This window comes from Lynx rufus, unplaced genomic scaffold (genome assembly GCF_022079265.1).
Source record: "Lynx rufus isolate CCGP_SWC_20201006 ecotype Redwood Valley unplaced genomic scaffold, mLynRuf1.p SCAF_28, whole genome shotgun sequence".
Lineage (NCBI taxonomy): Eukaryota > Metazoa > Chordata > Mammalia > Carnivora > Felidae > Lynx > Lynx rufus.
This window is the reverse complement of record NW_025814843.1, coordinates 9855858-9872336: the sequence shown is the minus strand read 5'-3', so window position 1 is coordinate 9872336 and position 16479 is coordinate 9855858. Positions and strand designations below refer to the sequence as shown.

The following is a 16479-nucleotide window of genomic DNA, read 5'->3' as shown; positions in this document are numbered from 1 at the left end:
CCCTGATAAAACACTATAACCTTCAGACAATGGTCAGATCTGGCCAGTTGTCCCAGTGATGTCCATGATAGCAAAAGAAAGTCCTGGAACTGGGACAGTTCCTTGGTCTTCCTTCCTTCCTTCCTTCCTTCCTTCCTTCCTTCCTTCCTTCCTCCCTTCCTCCCTCCCTCCCTCCCTTTCTTTCTTTTCCCCCCTTTAGTCTTTGTCTTTTGTTAACTTTGGCCTTTTTGAATTTTTGAAGAGTACGGACCAGCTGTTTTGTAAGCCCTCAATCTGGGCTTCTCTCTTGTTTCTTCATAATGAGATTCAGGTACTGTATTTTGGGTAGAAACAGCATGGAAATGGTGTTGTGCTGTACGAATATGGGGGCGGGGGCGGGGGTGTTAACTTGATCACTGGGTGAAGGTGGCCTCCGGCCAATCGTATTTCTCCTGTAAGAAGTCCTCTGATCCAAAGTGGGCGGAACGGAGAACATTGGTGAGCGAGCTGCAAACCATCTTTTCCACACTCCGCTTACATGGCCTCTGTGCGGGGCGTGCACTGCGCAACCTTTCACAGACCCAGACGTCTTTGCCGGGTCTCCATTTCGGCACCGGGTGCATTACCATGACCGCTTACGGGATGGTGCCTCCGAAGACCAGCATGAGCCCGGCACACAGTTGTGTCTCTAGACACTGGAGGGATGGATGAAAGCGACAGGCCAGGGAAGTAGAGGGTGTGAGGAGGGACGGAAGAGGACAAGCCGAGCCTGACGACAGATTTCGGGGAGGCCCTCTTCCTGCCACAGACAGTGGCTGCATCTGGAGAAGCTTCCCGGCGTCCGGCCCGGCCCAATCCCGGTTCGGGCAGAGGGGCAGTGTTTCAGGACTGGGTTATTCCTGGTGATCTGGGTTGTGCGTGGAGGCCAGATCCTAGGGTCCCTACATTTAAGGCAGCCATTTCCGGGGTTCCTGCCGTCGCATCAGGAGGAAGGCGGAAAGAGAGGTGATGTCCTTCAGAGAACCGTGTACTGCTGTACTCAGTGCTGAGGTGGAAGGGAGGGGAGAGGAGGGGAGGGGAGAGGGGGCCACTGAATGACTCACCAAAGCTAGGGGTGACCCATCTGTGCGAAACCCCAAGAGGCAAGGCTCACAGGAGCTCACCTGCTGATCGCTTATGTTGTCACGTCAAGGGAAGTGGCTCAAAGTGACCAGAAATCTGAGGCCAAAGTTCTAGGTGTGGAGAAGCTATTTTGAGCAAGGAGCTCGCCAACAGAGCCGGTGTCGCGGTTCAAATTCAACACAACGGTGGATACTACGAAGGAGACTCAGGGAAGCAAAGGGCAAAATATTAAGACTAAATTTTAAATGGAAAAAGGTAAAATCTAACTAGATCCAAATTAAAAAAAACCTGTTTTTTTATCAATTAGAAATAACAAAAGTAGACACAAAATAAACAAGTTTCTAAAAGACCAAGCCTCCGACTAAAACAGAAAGCCAATTTGTTCAGGAAACTCATACTTCCTGCCCACTTTGTTTGCTTGGAAAACACAGGAGAGTAGACCATCTGGGGTAATTAATTCTGGAGTAAAAATGTCAGAACCTGGGTAAACAAAGATTAGCGCCAAGATAAAAACAATAAAAGGAACCAGGAACTAAAAGAGAAACCACATTTCAATAAATTCAAAGGGGTAGAATTCCAGACAAAATTCAGAAGACGATTCCCGGGATTCTGCCATCGGTTAACGTTCTGGACAAGACTCTTCTCAGGATTCTTGCTCCTTCATATCTAAAAGCATCTCAGGTTTTAAACGGACTTCTGTAAAATGTTCACAAATCGAGCGGAAAGGTGTGTAAATAACATTTAAGAACAAACCCTTCGAAACCTCCCCCTTAAAATTCTCCAACCCGAAGCCACGGAACAGGAAAAGGTTAAGGTAACTGTGCAGAGGTAGTAGCCGACACAGTGACGGAACTTGGCTTTGGCAAACCCTGCTTTCAGGGTCTGTTGCACTGATGTCCAAAAACCATGCAGAAGAAGAGCTGGGAAGCAAGTGTGTGAGTCAGGTTCTCAGGCTCCTTCCCTTCCTCCTCCAAAGCTTAGCTTCACAAAACCACTGGGAACAGTGCCTTCTCTGAGAGCTGCAGAAAAGATTTTATTCCCCGACCTAAAGCTAGTTCCGGTAAAGTGGTACATGGAGAACATTCGCTAAAGCATCTGTCTCTGAGTCTGGCATCTTCCCAGAAGTGGGGACGTGAGCCCCGACGGGGAGCTCAGGGGTTGCGGTTCTCGGAGAGGCAGGAAGCACAAACGTACAAGAGGCCAGTTTCCACATTACACAGAGTCAGAGCTGGAAGAGAACTCTAATATGAGCTGGTTCAATTGTCTGTTTTATGTTTTTTTAATGTTTATTTATTTGAGAGAGAGAGTGAGCGCGAGTGTGTGTGTACGTGTGTGTGTGTGTGTGTGTGTGTGTGCAGGGGAGGGGAAGAGAGAGAGAATCCCAAGTAGGCTCCACGCCGTCAGCACAGAGACAGACACGCGGCTCGAACTCACGAACCGTCAGATCATAACCCGAGGTGAAATCAAGAGTCGGACACTTAACCAACTGAGCCACCCAGGTGCCCCTAGTCTCTCGCTGGTTGAGGAAACCAAGTCCTGGCAAGTGTAAGTGACTAGGGCCAGTGCCTAGACTGGCCGCCAGCCTTTCTTCCCACCACCCCGCATACGACAAGTGCAACGGGAAAATTCACAGGCCACAGCACCAAAGCTACACGTTGTGTGCAAGTTAGGACCACACCCTTTCCCAACTTGCACACCAAGTTTAGAGTCAGGTTTAAGTCATTTTCCCAGAAGCAACGGGTGCCGCTAGCCAGTTGTGAGCAAGGAAGGTGGATTTAAGACCTGACCTTGGACTTGGAAAGACTTGGGCTTGAATTTGGGGCTAGTTCTTAACCTTTCTGAGCATCATTTCCTCCTCTGTAAAAGAAAGGGATTAGGTCCTTAAGTTACTTTGCTACTTAAACTTATTCCTTCAGCTTCAAAGCACTTGGTAGAATTATAAGGATTAAATAACATAATATATTCAAAGTGCTTAGCATTGCAGCTAAATTGGCATTCAGTCGTGCTTACTATTATTGTGAGCAGGCCTTTACTTCCACAGATTCGTTAGGCAGATTGTCTCTTAATTAAGGAGGTGATGGGGGCCTGACCTGTGGGAATGGAGAGGCAGTAACGGAATTAAGAGACATTTCAGGGTTAGCACACCAGCTATCCACTACTATGTAACAAGCCACCTGCAAATTTGGTAGCTTAAAAATTCATATTTTTCGTATGAATCCGCAATTTGGCCAGGGCTTGTCTCTGTTCCCCACGGCGTCATCTGGAGGAAGATCAGTGAGGGGCTGGAGGGTCCTCTTTCCAAGATGGCTTACTCACACGGTTGGAAAGTTCGTTCTGGCTACTGACTAAGCTTAGCCGGGGCTGAAGGCTGGGGACGTTGGTTCCTTTCCAAGTGAGCCTTTCCACAGGAAGATCTTGAGCTTCCTTACGGCATAGCGATTGGGTTCCAAGAATGAGCATCCAAAACAATGAGGTGGTATTTTTGTGACTTCATCTCAGAAGACAAATAGCACTACTCCTTCTCTATTTTCTCGGTCAAGGCAGGAAGGCAGGTCTATCTAGGCTCTCTCTCTCTTTTAAATGTTTATACAGTTTTGATAGAGAGAGAGAGAGAGAGAGAGAGAGAGAGAGAGAGAGAGAGCGCGCGCAAGCAGGGGAGCGGCAGAGAGAGAGGGAGACACAGAATCCCCAAGCAGGCTCCGGGCTCCAAGCTGTCAGCACAGGACCCGATGTGGGGCTCGAGTTCACGAACCGTGAGATCATGACCTGAGCCGAAGACTCAACCAACTGGGCCACCCAGGCGCCCCGATAAAATCTCTCTCTTGACGGGGGTCTAGAAGGGCAAGCATTATAGATATAGGTTGCATCCATGTCTGGAAAACATGACCTGCCAACGATTGACGATGGGCAGTGAGGAAGAATGAGTTCCTGGGGAGACTGAAGTTTCTACCTTAGGTGACCCCATGGCGCCATTAATAGAATTCAGGAACGCAGAGGGTATTGCTAAAAGTGTCCAAACAAGGAGGCCATTAGACTGGGGATGGCTCTAACACCTTGGTAGCCCACATAAGCAAACCAAACTTAAGCCAGAGCCAAAGCGCTCAAATCCAGGAAAGTGAAACTTAAGAGCAACCCATCACACGGAGCCCAAATAAGGCAACTGCTTAAGCCCTAACCAATGAAATAACTGTTTCCCTTTGCTTTGGTGACTTCCCTGTAAAAACCTTGCCCCAGCTCCTGTCAGGTGAGCACTTTGGGGTTGGCACTGCTCCTCTGAAATCCACGTTTGTGCCAACAAGCTCTTCCCAGTGTATCTTTTACAGCATTTTGGAGCACAGGATCTCAGTGGGGATAGGAGCGTAGCAGCGAGGGAGGAATGAATGAGTGACCCCAAGTAGGACAAAACCCACTAGAGTTCCACTTCATGGAAACCAAAAAGAAGGTGGGATGAGAGCTGAAGTGGATTTAACGTCCCAAAGAAGTCAAGATGGTTTGGACTGCGAAGGAGACACGGGCTAGGAAATGGGGGTACCCTGGTGACCTTTGGGAGGGTAAAATATAGCACATACCATTTAGCAGCTGTGATGCTTTCTAGAAACCCTTTCTAATGTTTAAAGCATTTCCACACATGGGAGGAATGCCTTGCTGGAAAATAAGCTTTTGTGTTTTTTTTTTTTTTTTTCTCTGTTAAGAGCAGAAGTGAGCGGGGCCCCTCGGTGGCTCAGTCATTTGAGTGTCTGACTCCTGATTTGGGTCCAAGTCATGATCCCAGGGTTGGGCTCTGTGCTGAGTGTGGAGCCTGCTTAATAATTCTTTCTCTCCCTCTGCCCCTCTCTCCTGCTTACTCTCTCTCTCAAAAAAATACATATACAGCAGAAACGAATGGATTAAATACGTAAATGTTCAGACCCGGGACTAGAAAGCTCCCAGAAGAACACACAGAAGGAGCGCTTCATGACATTGGACTTGGCAGTGATTTCTTGGGTATGACACCAAAAGCACAGACAACGAAAGCAAAAAATAGACAAGGGAGACTACATCAAACTCGTAAGTGTCTGCAGAGCGGAGGACTGAGAAAAAAGGCAAACGACGGAATGGAAGAAAATATCTGATAAAGGGTTAATATCCAAACAATGTAAGCAGCGCCTTCAACTCGAAGCAAAAAAACCTCCCTAATAGCCCAATTAAAAAAAAAAACAGGCCAAGGACTTGAATAGGCATTTCTCCAGGAAGACATACAAATGGTCAACAGGTATATGAGACGATGCCCGACATCACTGGTCACCAGGGAAACGCAACTGAAGGCCACAAGCAGGTATCACCACACCCCTGTTAGGAATGTTATTATCGATAAAGCCCAAAAGGTAACAAGTGTCGGTGAGCATACAGAGAAGCTGGAACTCTGGCACACTGCTGGCAGAAATGTAGGATGGCGTAGCCACCGTGGAAGACAGCATGCAGGTTCCTAAAAAAATTAAATACAGATATAGCATAACAGAGAAGCAGGGGAGGGGCGGAGAGAGAGGGCACAGGATCTGAAGCAGGCTCCGGGCTCTGAGCTGTCAGCACAGACTGGTCCAGCCAGGCGCCCCCATTCCTACAAATTTATCCAAGAGTTGAAATCACGATCTCGGAAAGAGATCTGCACGCCCAAGTTCACTGCAGTATTATTCACAACAGCCAAGATGTGGAGACAAGTCAAATGTCCACCGATGGATGAATGATGAAGAGAAACGTACTATATACCCGCAGTGGTTTATTCTGCTTCAAAAAGAAACATCCTGCCATAGTTGACAATGCGGATGAACCTTGAGGGCATTAGGTTTAAATAAGCCAGTCGCACAAAGGCAAATACTGCACGATTCTGCTTACGTGAGGTACCCGAAATGGTCACGCACGGAGAAGCAGAGGGCAGAACGGTGGTCGCCAGGGCTTGGGGGGAGGGGGAGTGGGGGCTGCTATTCAGTGGGGGGATAAAGTTTCAGTTATGCAAGATGATTACATCCTAGAGATCTGTATATCTTGCCTCTAGTTAACAATAGCATATCGCGCACTTACAAATTTTGTCAAGAGGGTAGATCTCGTGTTAAATGTTCTTGCCGCCAAAAACAAACCAAAAAGCTTGCAAAAAAAAAAAAACCCTAAAAACCCACAAAAAGGCAGAAGTGTACTTGAGCAGCATAGCTTTTGCCACCGCACTTCTGAACTCAAGGGTAGGTGAGCTGCGGGGGTGCGCTCGACCTCGAAGGGTGAAGGAGATCCCGAGCCAGTGCTCCAGGGCCAACTGTGGCTTGAGAATGTGGCCACGCATGCTAACAGGCAGAGGGACAGTGGCCAAGGGCTGGGCACTGAGCCCTGTGCCGACAAATACCCATAATGCCCTCTTATAAACCTCATCACAGCTCTGTGAGGTGCGGATTATCGTTCAACAAATACTTAAAAAAATTTTTTTCCAATGTTTATTTTTGAGACACAGAAAGTGAGCGGGGGAGGGGCAGAGAGAGAGGGAGACGGTAGGGTCCGGGCTCTGAGCTGTCAGCACAGAGCTCGATGTGGGGCTCGAACTCACGGACTGTGAGATCATGACCTGAGCTGAAGTCGGACGCTTAACTAAGCCACCCAGGCACTCCCACAAATACTTTTTTAATTGAAGCATCATCAACTTACAATGTGACACTCGTTTCAGGTGTATGACATACCGATTCAGCAATTCTATATGGCACTCAGTGCTTTCCATGGTGGTACCAGGGGCAGTGAGCACCTGAGGTTGGGATTATTACCTGCTCCGTTTCACAGTTAAGCTTGGAGTTCAAGAGGCTGTTAAGTGAATTTTTTTTTAGCCCACTGTCCATTGTATTTTCTAGTAAAATGGAATTTCACAGGCCTCTTAACAGAATTCTAGAGATGAGCCTGAAAAATGCAAGTCTTCGTAAGTAATGAAGAGTTTCTGAAAGATACGGCAACATTCCCTCCCTCCACTAGGTGTGGAGGTAGGTGCCGTGCTGCATCATAAAACTGAGCCAAATAATCCAGTTGGACAAGGTATCTTCCCTAAGAATCTCCATCGGCTTCTCCTGTGCAAAACCAAGACTTGCGTGAACGTTGGTAACTGGTTATCAACTTTTTTCTGTTTTCTGCTAAAATAATCTGCTCTTGCAAGTGTTATTTGAACACAGGGACTTTGTAAGCCTTCCGAGACTTAAGAAATTGTTGCTACATCTCCTAAAAATTACCTCTGAAATCGACAGTCCTTCTGATTGGTTGCTGCTACAGGCTGAACTCTGTCCCCCTCACCCCTCCCAAAAAGGTTGCAGTCATACCTCCCAGTACTTTTGAATGTGACCTTATTTCCGCAGAAAATGGAGTTAAAAGGACATCACTAGGGTGGGCCCTCATCCTACACAACAGGGTCCTCGTAAGACGGGGGCTCTTAGACACGGAGGGAGACAGACATATACAAATGTGAAGGCACAGAGAGAATGTCATCTGCAAGTCAAGGAACACCCGAGTCTACCAGAAGCTAGGAGAGACGCAAAGTCTCCCTCACGGCCCTGGGAAGGAACCAAACCTGCTGGCACCTCGATCTTGGGACTTCTGGCTTCCAGAACTGTGACACGATACATTTCTGTTGTTGAAGCACCGACCTGCCCCCGTTCGTTAGGGCAGCCCCAGGAAACGAATACAGCTGCCTTGAAAATAATGGAGCAATTACTATATCTCCTTACCAGTCAGGTTTGTTAAATATAGAAGCACCAGGCACTTCTCCCTTCTCCCGTGTGCACAATGGAAAAAGTAAAAACCTTCAAATAACTGGAGTCTGTTTCATCTAAACAGACAGCCCAGGGGCGCCTGGGTGGCTCAGTCGGTTGAGTGTCTTGACTCTTGATTTCGGCTCAGGTCGTGATCTCACGGTTGTGGCATCGAACCCCGGATCGAATCCCCCTGCCTGAGATTCTCTCTGCCTGTCCCCCGTGGCACTTTCTGTCTCAAAATAAACATTAAGCTGACAGCCCGGATCTGATTCCAAGCCACGGGGTCTCCCATCACACCACAGCCACACGCAGGCACGGCATTAAACAGAACTACCCGCTGATTTTTCTTCTGTGGTTAGCCTTTGCTCGCTTTTTTTTTTTTTTTAAATATATGAAATTTATTGTCAAATTGGTTTCCATACAACACCCAGTGCTCATCCCAAAAGGTGCCCTCCTCAATACCCATCACCCACCCTCCCCTCCCTCCCACCCCCCATCAACCCTCAGTTTGTTCTCAGTTTTTAACAGTCTCTTATGCTTTGGCTCTCTCCCACTCTAACCTCTTTTTTTTTTTTTTTCCTTCCCCTCCCCCATGGGTTTCTGTTAAGTTTCTCAGAGCCTTTGCTCGCTTTCTATTGGCTGCTTCTTTTCACTAATAATTTCTAAGTACGCTTTTAAAAATTAATGCCTTACGTGTTTTAAGTGTTGCAAATTTTTTCTCCCGATGTCAGTTATCTTTTCATGTTTCAAATGGCATTATTTTCCATAGCCATTTGAACTGTTCGTTAGGGCAAGTAGGTTAACTTTCTTTTATGGCGTTTGAAGTTCATGCGTTGCTCGCAAAGGCTTTCCCCATCCCGAGATCACAAAAACCCTCCGTTTTCCCCTCCCCCATATTTTTATAGTTTTGTGTTTTGCTGAAGAAACAGGCTTCACATTTCCCTGATGGATAGCTAATTGATCCAGCACCATTAACTGAATAATAGAACTCCTGCCCACAGATGTGGAATGTCAATTTTACCACAAATTCTTTTTTTCCTTTTTTTTTTTTTTTGCATGTTAAATTCTTTCTCAACGTTCATTTATTTTTGAGAGCCAGTGTGACGCTGGCTTGAACCCACGAACCGCGCTGAACCGTGAGATCACGACCTGAGCCAAAGTCAGAGTCTCAACCAATGGAGCCACCCAGGTGCCCCATCACAAATTCTTAAAGACACAGAGGTCGGTTTCCGGCCTGGATTCATTTTCTGACTTCACGGGCCAGTCTTTAGCAATGGGCCGGAAATGCACGTGCACGTATTCTGGGGCGCCCTCCCCACCACCCCAGGAAGACAGCGATGCCGTGGCTCACCTCACCTCTCACCCACACGAGTTGACCATGTGGCTCCTGGCTCGCGGGCAACGAGGAGGTAGTCGGTCAGTATGGGGGAGGGGCGGTAACATTAGAAAGCTCGGCCTCCCAGACCCCCAAACAAGCTGCAAAATGGTATCACCTCCTTTCTAGGGATAACGTGGCCTCCCTGGATACCCATCGAGGCAATGTTTAACCAGCAAAGGAAAGGGGGAGGTCTCCGGCTTTCACGTGAGGGGTGGGATCTGCTGGGGGCAGGGACAACTCCCACTTCGGTGTTCAGAGAAGGCCCCTTCACGCACATTGTCTCACGGGCTCTCACAAGCACCCAGTGTCACTAGGCGGGCAGTGTCTCCCCTCCTGAAGGCGGGGGTCGGTGCCGCCCCTCACGGAGGAACCTGGCACTAGGGGGTGAGCAGAATGGGCTTCGTTCGGATGGCTCCAGGACATGCAGGAAGGGTGGCCCGGGAGAATGACGACTTTAGGCCCCTCCTTCCCGGTACCCGTCTCTGCAGAATCTCCTGTTCCCACAACAAATCCTTACCGAACACCTCTGATGGGCTAGGGATTCGTCTGGGCCTTGGGAATACAGCAGAACACAGATCCAGGGGATCTTCGTTCTCTTCGGCCAGGCTGGCGATCCCTACTCTGAACCGTGACCCAGACTGGCCTTTGCTCCATTCTCTGGGTGGAGCCGTGACCTCCGGCCAACGTCTGCACTTTGCTCCGGTCTCCGGTTGCTTCCCTGGCTACTGGTCACTTCCTAGAACGCACTGACCTGCTCCAGACAGACACGCTTTTCTATTCTTGAGGCATAGACCACTGGCGGATTCAGACCCAAATCCCAGCCATGCCTTAATTCTGACCTTTTAAAATAGGTTTCAGGCAGGTCACAGTTGCCTGCGCATGCCATTGTGACAGCAGGGGTGGCACATACAGTTCTTCTTGCAGCAGGAAATAGAGCTCAGATGCCGAGGTGGCCGCTCTCCTCTTTTCTCACTACACCTCTTCCTCCGATGCCCCCACCCTTCGGGATGTTGTCTGAGGAAGGGGGCTTGGCAGAAGGAATACGTACTAGATGTACGTAGGGCACCACACTTAAGACCCCATCGGTTCATGTTCTGCAGGCAGAATTACTCTTCTACTGGCTGTAGTTGGTAGAACTGTGTCCCAAGAAAGGTATGTCCAAGTCCAAATCCCCAACACCCGTGAATTGGACCTCACTTGGACAAAGGGTCTTTGCAGATACGATTAAGGTGAGGATGTCGAGAGGAGATCATCCCTGATAGGGGAGGACCTTAAATCCAATGGCATGGGGTTGGTATGCCGTGGTGTCCTTTTAAGAGACAGAAAAGGAGATCGCAGAGAGACAGAGGGGGAAAGGCCAGGCGAAGCTCCACGTGAAGATGAGGCAGAGACTCGAGGAAGCCAAGGAACGCAGAGGACTGCCAGCGGCCACCAGGGAGAGGAGAAAGGCACGGGACGGATTCTCTCCAAGCTTCCAGAAGCAACAAGCCCTGCCGACACCTTGATCTTGAAATTCTGGCCTCCAGAGCTGCCAAAGTGTATATTCCTGTTAAGCCGCTAAGTTTGTGGCCATCTGTTACGGACCCGGCCCGCTTTTCCCCTCGTTGCAAGCACTGCCGTGGACAACGTGAGCGACTGTGGAGAGCGCAGCCTTCATGTTCCTTTCCCCGGGGAATCTGGCGACAGTTCTCAGATGGCTGGACAGCACCCAGCAGGCGCCCGTTCACCAGCAGAAGAGGCCTGGGGCCCCCTGTGAGGTGCTGGGCTCTGTAGGTTCCGGGGGCGTGGGATCGATGTCCTCATCCATATCAGATCTGTCTGCTTCCATCTCAGTCCTTTCTTCCTGCCTGATCCAAAGGCTGCTTTCTAGCTGTTTTTCCGCAATTTCCAGCTCTTCCTCTGTCTGTAAGACGGCCACGGTTTCGCGGGGTAAGTGTGAGGAGTACAGGCCGAGTTTGGCCTTACAGCCAAACATCGCTTCGTATGGACTTTGCTGCAGGGAAACGTCGAACACCTGATTCCTCGCCAGCTGCACAAATCGCAGGCCTTCGGCCCAGCGGCGTGAGCGGTGACTCTGCATCCAGGCACGTATCATGTTCTTGACGTCACGGCTTGCTCGCTCCAGGGAGCCCTGGCCTTGGCCAGGGTGGTGCTGACCACAGACGATCTTCAGCTCCGGCCATACCTCATTGAGCTCATTAACAACCTGGTTTGTGAACTCTACGCCGCTGTCAGATTCTAACACGCCAGGGGTACCGAGAATTGTGAAAATATCCAACAGGACGCTGACCACCTCGTGGGCCTGTTTAGCTCTTAACGGTCGTAAGATGATAAACTTGGTCAAGTGGTCCTGGTAATACAAAATAAACTTGAACTCACCATCGGCATTTGACTGCATGTCAAGTACTTCAACTTGGCACCTGGAGTCGATGTCCTTAAAAGGCATGGGCTTGGGCGCAAGACCTCTCTTGGGCACTGGGTTCTTCTGGTGGCACTGTTTACACAGTGTCAGGTACAAGACAATGACTTCTTTGGTGACATTCCCGTATTTTCCTTGTAGCTCCTTGAGCATCCGTGTCCGCCCACCGTGTCCAATATTGAGATGTGTGTCGTGAAGAATGTCAAACAACTCTTCCTTATGTACGTAATACCGTATCCGATCACGTTCCCTGTGAGCGGCCTCTATTAGCTTCTCCGTGCCTTGCACGGAGATCACGTCATATTTTGCTGCGCGGCGGTAGTCACGTGATGACTTCTTCCCCTTTTCCTTGGCTTCTTTGACTTCCTTTATTGTTTGAAAGTACTTTTCTTTGGAAAATACCTTGCTGTTGTAACTTTTGCTTTCTACTAACTTTGTCACACTTGTAAGAAACTTTTCTCTCATGTTACTTATCTCCATTTCCGTTTCACTTGTGCTGGAAACACCAAGGGAGTCATTTCCAGCTTTCTGGGGCATCATGGAGAGCTGTAAGAAGGATCCTAGGAAAGGGAGAAAGAAACAGAGTTCGATTCACTGATATTCCATCTGAAAGACTTTCCTTCCAGAGTTCTGCATTCTTCCATCTGATATTTGAAGACGACTACATAGAAGAAAGATAACACGATAATAGTACAAAGCAGTAACAGAAAAAGGCAACTAAAAAGCCAAGCAAGGGGCGCCTGGGTGGCTCAGTCAGTTAAGCGTCTGACTCTTGATTTCGGCTCAGGCCACGAACTCACAGTAGTGGGATCGAGCCCCACACTGGGCTCTATGTTGCGCATGGAGACTGCCTGAGATTCTCTGTCTCTCAAAATTAAAAAAAAAAAAACTAAAAAGCCAACGAAGACCATCCAAAACCAGAGCATGTCAAAAGAATTTTACATCAGTAAGATATATATGCAAATATGTAGTAATTTTAGACTTCAGGCAAACAGAACAAATGAAACTGTTAGCTCATATGGGGAAACCTGATTAACTGGTCTTCATTAATTGAACAGGAGACAGGATAAATGGAAATGCTTAAGGGCAGTGGACTAATACCTTCCTTCGGTAGCTTTTTTTGTTTGTTTTTAAAAAACTTTTTAGAGGCGCCTGGGTGGCGCAGTCGGTTAAGCGTCCGACTTCAGCCAGGTCACGATCTCTCGGTCCGTGAGTTTGAGCCCCGCGTCGGGCTCTGGGCTGACGGCTCAGAGCCTGGAGCCTGTTTCCGATTCTGTGTCTCCCTCTCTCTCTGCCCCTCCCCCGTTCATGCTCTGTCTCTCTCTGTCCCAAAAATAAATAAACGTTGAAAAAAAAATTTTTTTTAAAAAAATAAAAAAAGAAAACTTTTTATGTTTATTTATTTTTGCGAGAGAGAGAGACAGAGTGCAAGCAGGGGATCAGCAGAGAAAGAGGGAGACACAGAATTCAAAGCAGGCCCCAGGCCCTGAGCTGTCAGCACAGAGCCCGACGCAGGGCTTGAACCCATGAATCATGAGATCATGACCCGACCCGAAGTTGGACACTTAACCAACTAAGCCACCCAGGCGCCCCTCCCTCAGTAACTTTTAAAATAATATAAACAGGAGGGGCGCCTGGGCGGCTCAGTCAGTTGAGCATCTGACTTCGGCTCAGGTCACGATCTCAACAGTTTGTGGGTTCGAGTCCCGCATCAGGCTGTGTGCCGACAGCTCAGAGCCTGGAGCCTGCTCCAGATCCTGTGTCTCCGTCTCTCTCTGACCCTCCACGGCTTGCATTCTGTCCCTCTCTGTCTCTCAAAAATAAATAAATGTTAAAAAACATTTTTTTTTAAATAATATAAACAGGAGAACATTGCTAGAAGGTTATCACACGATAACAGCAAACTTTGAAGTTCACGGCAGAGAGGGCTCTTCAGCCTTTCCACAATCAGCATAATCAATTTCTTGTGGCCCAAGAGCCTGTCCTTGCTTTAGGAGAATCGAGGAGAAGGTGGTAAGAAATTTTACGACGATGGTTTTCTCCTGTTGACCATACACAGGATTAGTGAATGAAGAGTTTGAGTCCTTACCCCGAGGGACCACATTCTCATGACTGTCCAGCATTGTGTCCCTGCACCCTTCAGCAGTCCTTCCAGAGGCTTCCAAACACCTCTAGTCTTCGGTCATACCCGCCAAAGGTCGCTACCTCTTGAGACAACGCCAGCTGCAGCCACAGGGACCATTCCTGGCAGCCACATCGGGACTGGGGAAGGGAGAGCGGAGGGTACCTGGAATGAAGCCACGCCAGCATAACTGACTTGGCACGTGAGTCATGTGAATATTATATGGAAGATCCCGGAAATAAAGACAAGGTCTCCTATCCAACCACGTGAGTCCTGCTTCGTGGGTAACAAAAAAAAGTTCTGCCCTCCTGGGAGGTCTGTAGGCCTGGGCTGTTTTGACATTGCCTGAGCTGAGAGCCACATATTTCCGGAAAAAAACAAAACAAAACAAAAAACAGTGAGTCCAAATGAACCTGGGTGCTCCCAAGGCTGGGAGACACTTTCGGGTACAGGCTTGATGGCTCTGAATTGAGGCAGCAGGGTGTTTCCAGAAATGGAAATATTATACGTTATGTACAGATTTGTCAGGAGAGTATCATGCCAAAAAGAGATACCCCAAACAGAGTCCACAGTCCACCAAGGTCGGAGAATTCCTCAGGGACAGAACTTGATACTCAGGTGTCTAAACCCAGATTCCTTAGCACAACTCCAGATGGTGGGATGGTGATGTGGCCGGGGGAAGTATTCATATGATGGTAACAGGAATCCCAACAGTCAGAGGAAAACAAGATCCCCAGGATCCCAGCCATTAAATGCAGAGCTGAGGGACAGGGCAGAATCCTGAAAAGCAGAGAAAGATGAAAAGGGTTCAGAGCTCTGAGCAAGGGTCTTAGCTGAGCCGAGGTCCTGAAGGTTCTCCACTAAAAAGGCTTCAAACTCCCTCGCTCAGCATCACTGGTTGACCGTGGAACATTCCCGATTCTAAGACATTACTGATGACAAAACCACTGCCTTACTGATGGCCTTCTTTTGAGCGGAAAAACAGAGGACCTTTATTAAATGAACACATCCAAATTAAAACATGTGGAAGACACACATTTTAGTAGTGAAGAAATAGAACGTTTGCAAGTGCTGTTTGAGTCTGAACTCAAGATCCTCAGTGTACGATGATGTTCTAAAGGCTCTGAGAAGTTCTGCAGTAAAACAAAGTGTGCTTCATCTACCAGTCTCATTTAATCCCGGACATGGCGCTTTGTTTCTGAAGGAGTATCTGTTGTCATCTCACAGCCTTAGTGGTCCTTAGAACAGACCTGAAAACCACAAGATATTCAACGGGATCCAGTAAAGTGCCTTCCAGACTCCTCACCGAAACCAGCGTCTCTCCGAAATTGAGTGGCTGCCCTGGCAGCTGTAGGAGGCCCTTCAGGGGACTGCAAAGGAAGGAAGGGCCTCATTTCCAGCTTGTAAAAGAAAGAAGACAGGCTGGAAACAATTTATAATCAAAAGATGCAAAATCTCAGTCTTTAATATGAGATACGGTCCTTACACTATAGCAGGAAATTCTGAGGCACAGCCCAAAAACCACATTTGGCTAACAGACCTACTTTGGTTAGTCTACCCAGTGTACTTTTTTTTTTTTTTTTTTAAATTAGAACGATTTACCTATACTTAGAGATTGGGGGATTTCACAGAAGCATCTTGACTGATGTGCTTGGGAAATGGGAAGATCTGGATACGCTGGGAACTTTGCTGCTTGGCAACAACTGGCTGGAGTGGAGACAGCAGCTCCCGTTAAACAGTCTGCACGCTCCTGTTTCTCAGGGTCCCTAAGCCACCTGCTACCTTGTTCAGCTTACCCGCCCATCCCTGCGGCTATCTGGGTTTTCAACACCTGTTCCACGGCAGCAGGAAAGGACTGTGTTCAGCTTCCCGGTGCGATCTGTGCCTGTTGGGGGGAAACTGATAAGTGACCTTTGGTTAGAGAAAACTGGAAACACCTCCCTTCCTCACCCACCTGTGAGTCTTTGCTTTGGCGCCCCAGATCTGGAACGTCCTTTCACTGATCTTCCGGGTCACCCCCAGCTCAAATCGGCCTGCTTCCCGAGGCATTCGGCAACTCCAGCTGATGGCCACGCCCCCCTCCCTGGGGGCGGGGCACTCAGCGGAGCCCTTCGCTTTGTATTTGTAGCGACTGGTTCAGGTATACGCAACCTAGCGGGCAGGAGCTGGGCCACCCACCTAGCTGTTTTCGCTCGGAGGGCCAAGGAATACAAAGCCGAGACAAAAGATGCTCAAAGGACGTTTGCAAACACTTCCCGTCCGGGTGCAGCGGCGAGGCCGTGCAGAGGGAGGGCCAAGGGTGGCGGCGTGGGAATTCAATTTAGGACTCTACCACTCGCTGTGTGTCTGCCTCCGGCAGTTACTGAGGTTTCAGTGTCCTCCACCGTCACAGCGGAAGTGCCAGTTTCCGGATGAAGACTCGGCGGTAACGCCGGATAAAGCGCTAAGCCCAGTGTCCCCGCACCTTCCAACACGGACACTCCACCTCCTCCTGGGACCTGGTTCGGGCACCACCTACCCCTGCGCGGCCTTCCTCCCCGCACTCCCGCGGGCTCCGCCCCTCCCGGGCCCGGCCGCGGACCCGCCCCGCCAACCCCGCGAGGCCAGCGGGGAGGACCGGACGCCCGGGCGGTGAGGGGTATTTGCCTGGGGCCGCCCACCCCGCGTCCAGCCACGGTCTCTTCTCCCGCCCGCGCGTGCCCAGTCG

At 49.2% G+C, this 16479-nt stretch overlaps 1 protein-coding gene across 6 annotated transcripts; it reads right to left on the bottom strand.

Moving 5' to 3' along the window:
• Positions 1 to 172: 172 nt before the first annotated feature.
• On the bottom strand, positions 173 to 16433 carry KRBA2 (KRAB-A domain containing 2). 6 transcript variants are annotated; one of them, XR_006964122.1, is made up of 7 exons: positions 15727 to 16433; positions 15569 to 15657; positions 13740 to 14552; positions 9205 to 12210; positions 7670 to 7790; positions 1143 to 1305; positions 173 to 1024 (listed from the first exon to the last, which is right to left on the bottom strand). XR_006964122.1 is itself a non-coding variant. In XM_047089802.1 (4 exons), exons 3-4 carry the CDS (start codon positions 13771 to 13773, stop codon positions 10955 to 10957), a joined length of 1290 nt encoding a protein of 429 aa, XP_046945758.1. In that variant the 5' UTR covers positions 13774 to 14552; positions 15569 to 15657; positions 15727 to 16433; the 3' UTR covers positions 8977 to 10954. The 6 variants fall into 6 exon arrangements, 1 of the variants encoding a protein (XP_046945758.1); XR_006964125.1 differs by having other exon boundaries at positions 173 to 950; XR_006964123.1 differs by having other exon boundaries at positions 9210 to 12210.
• Positions 16434 to 16479: the final 46 nt, after the last annotated feature.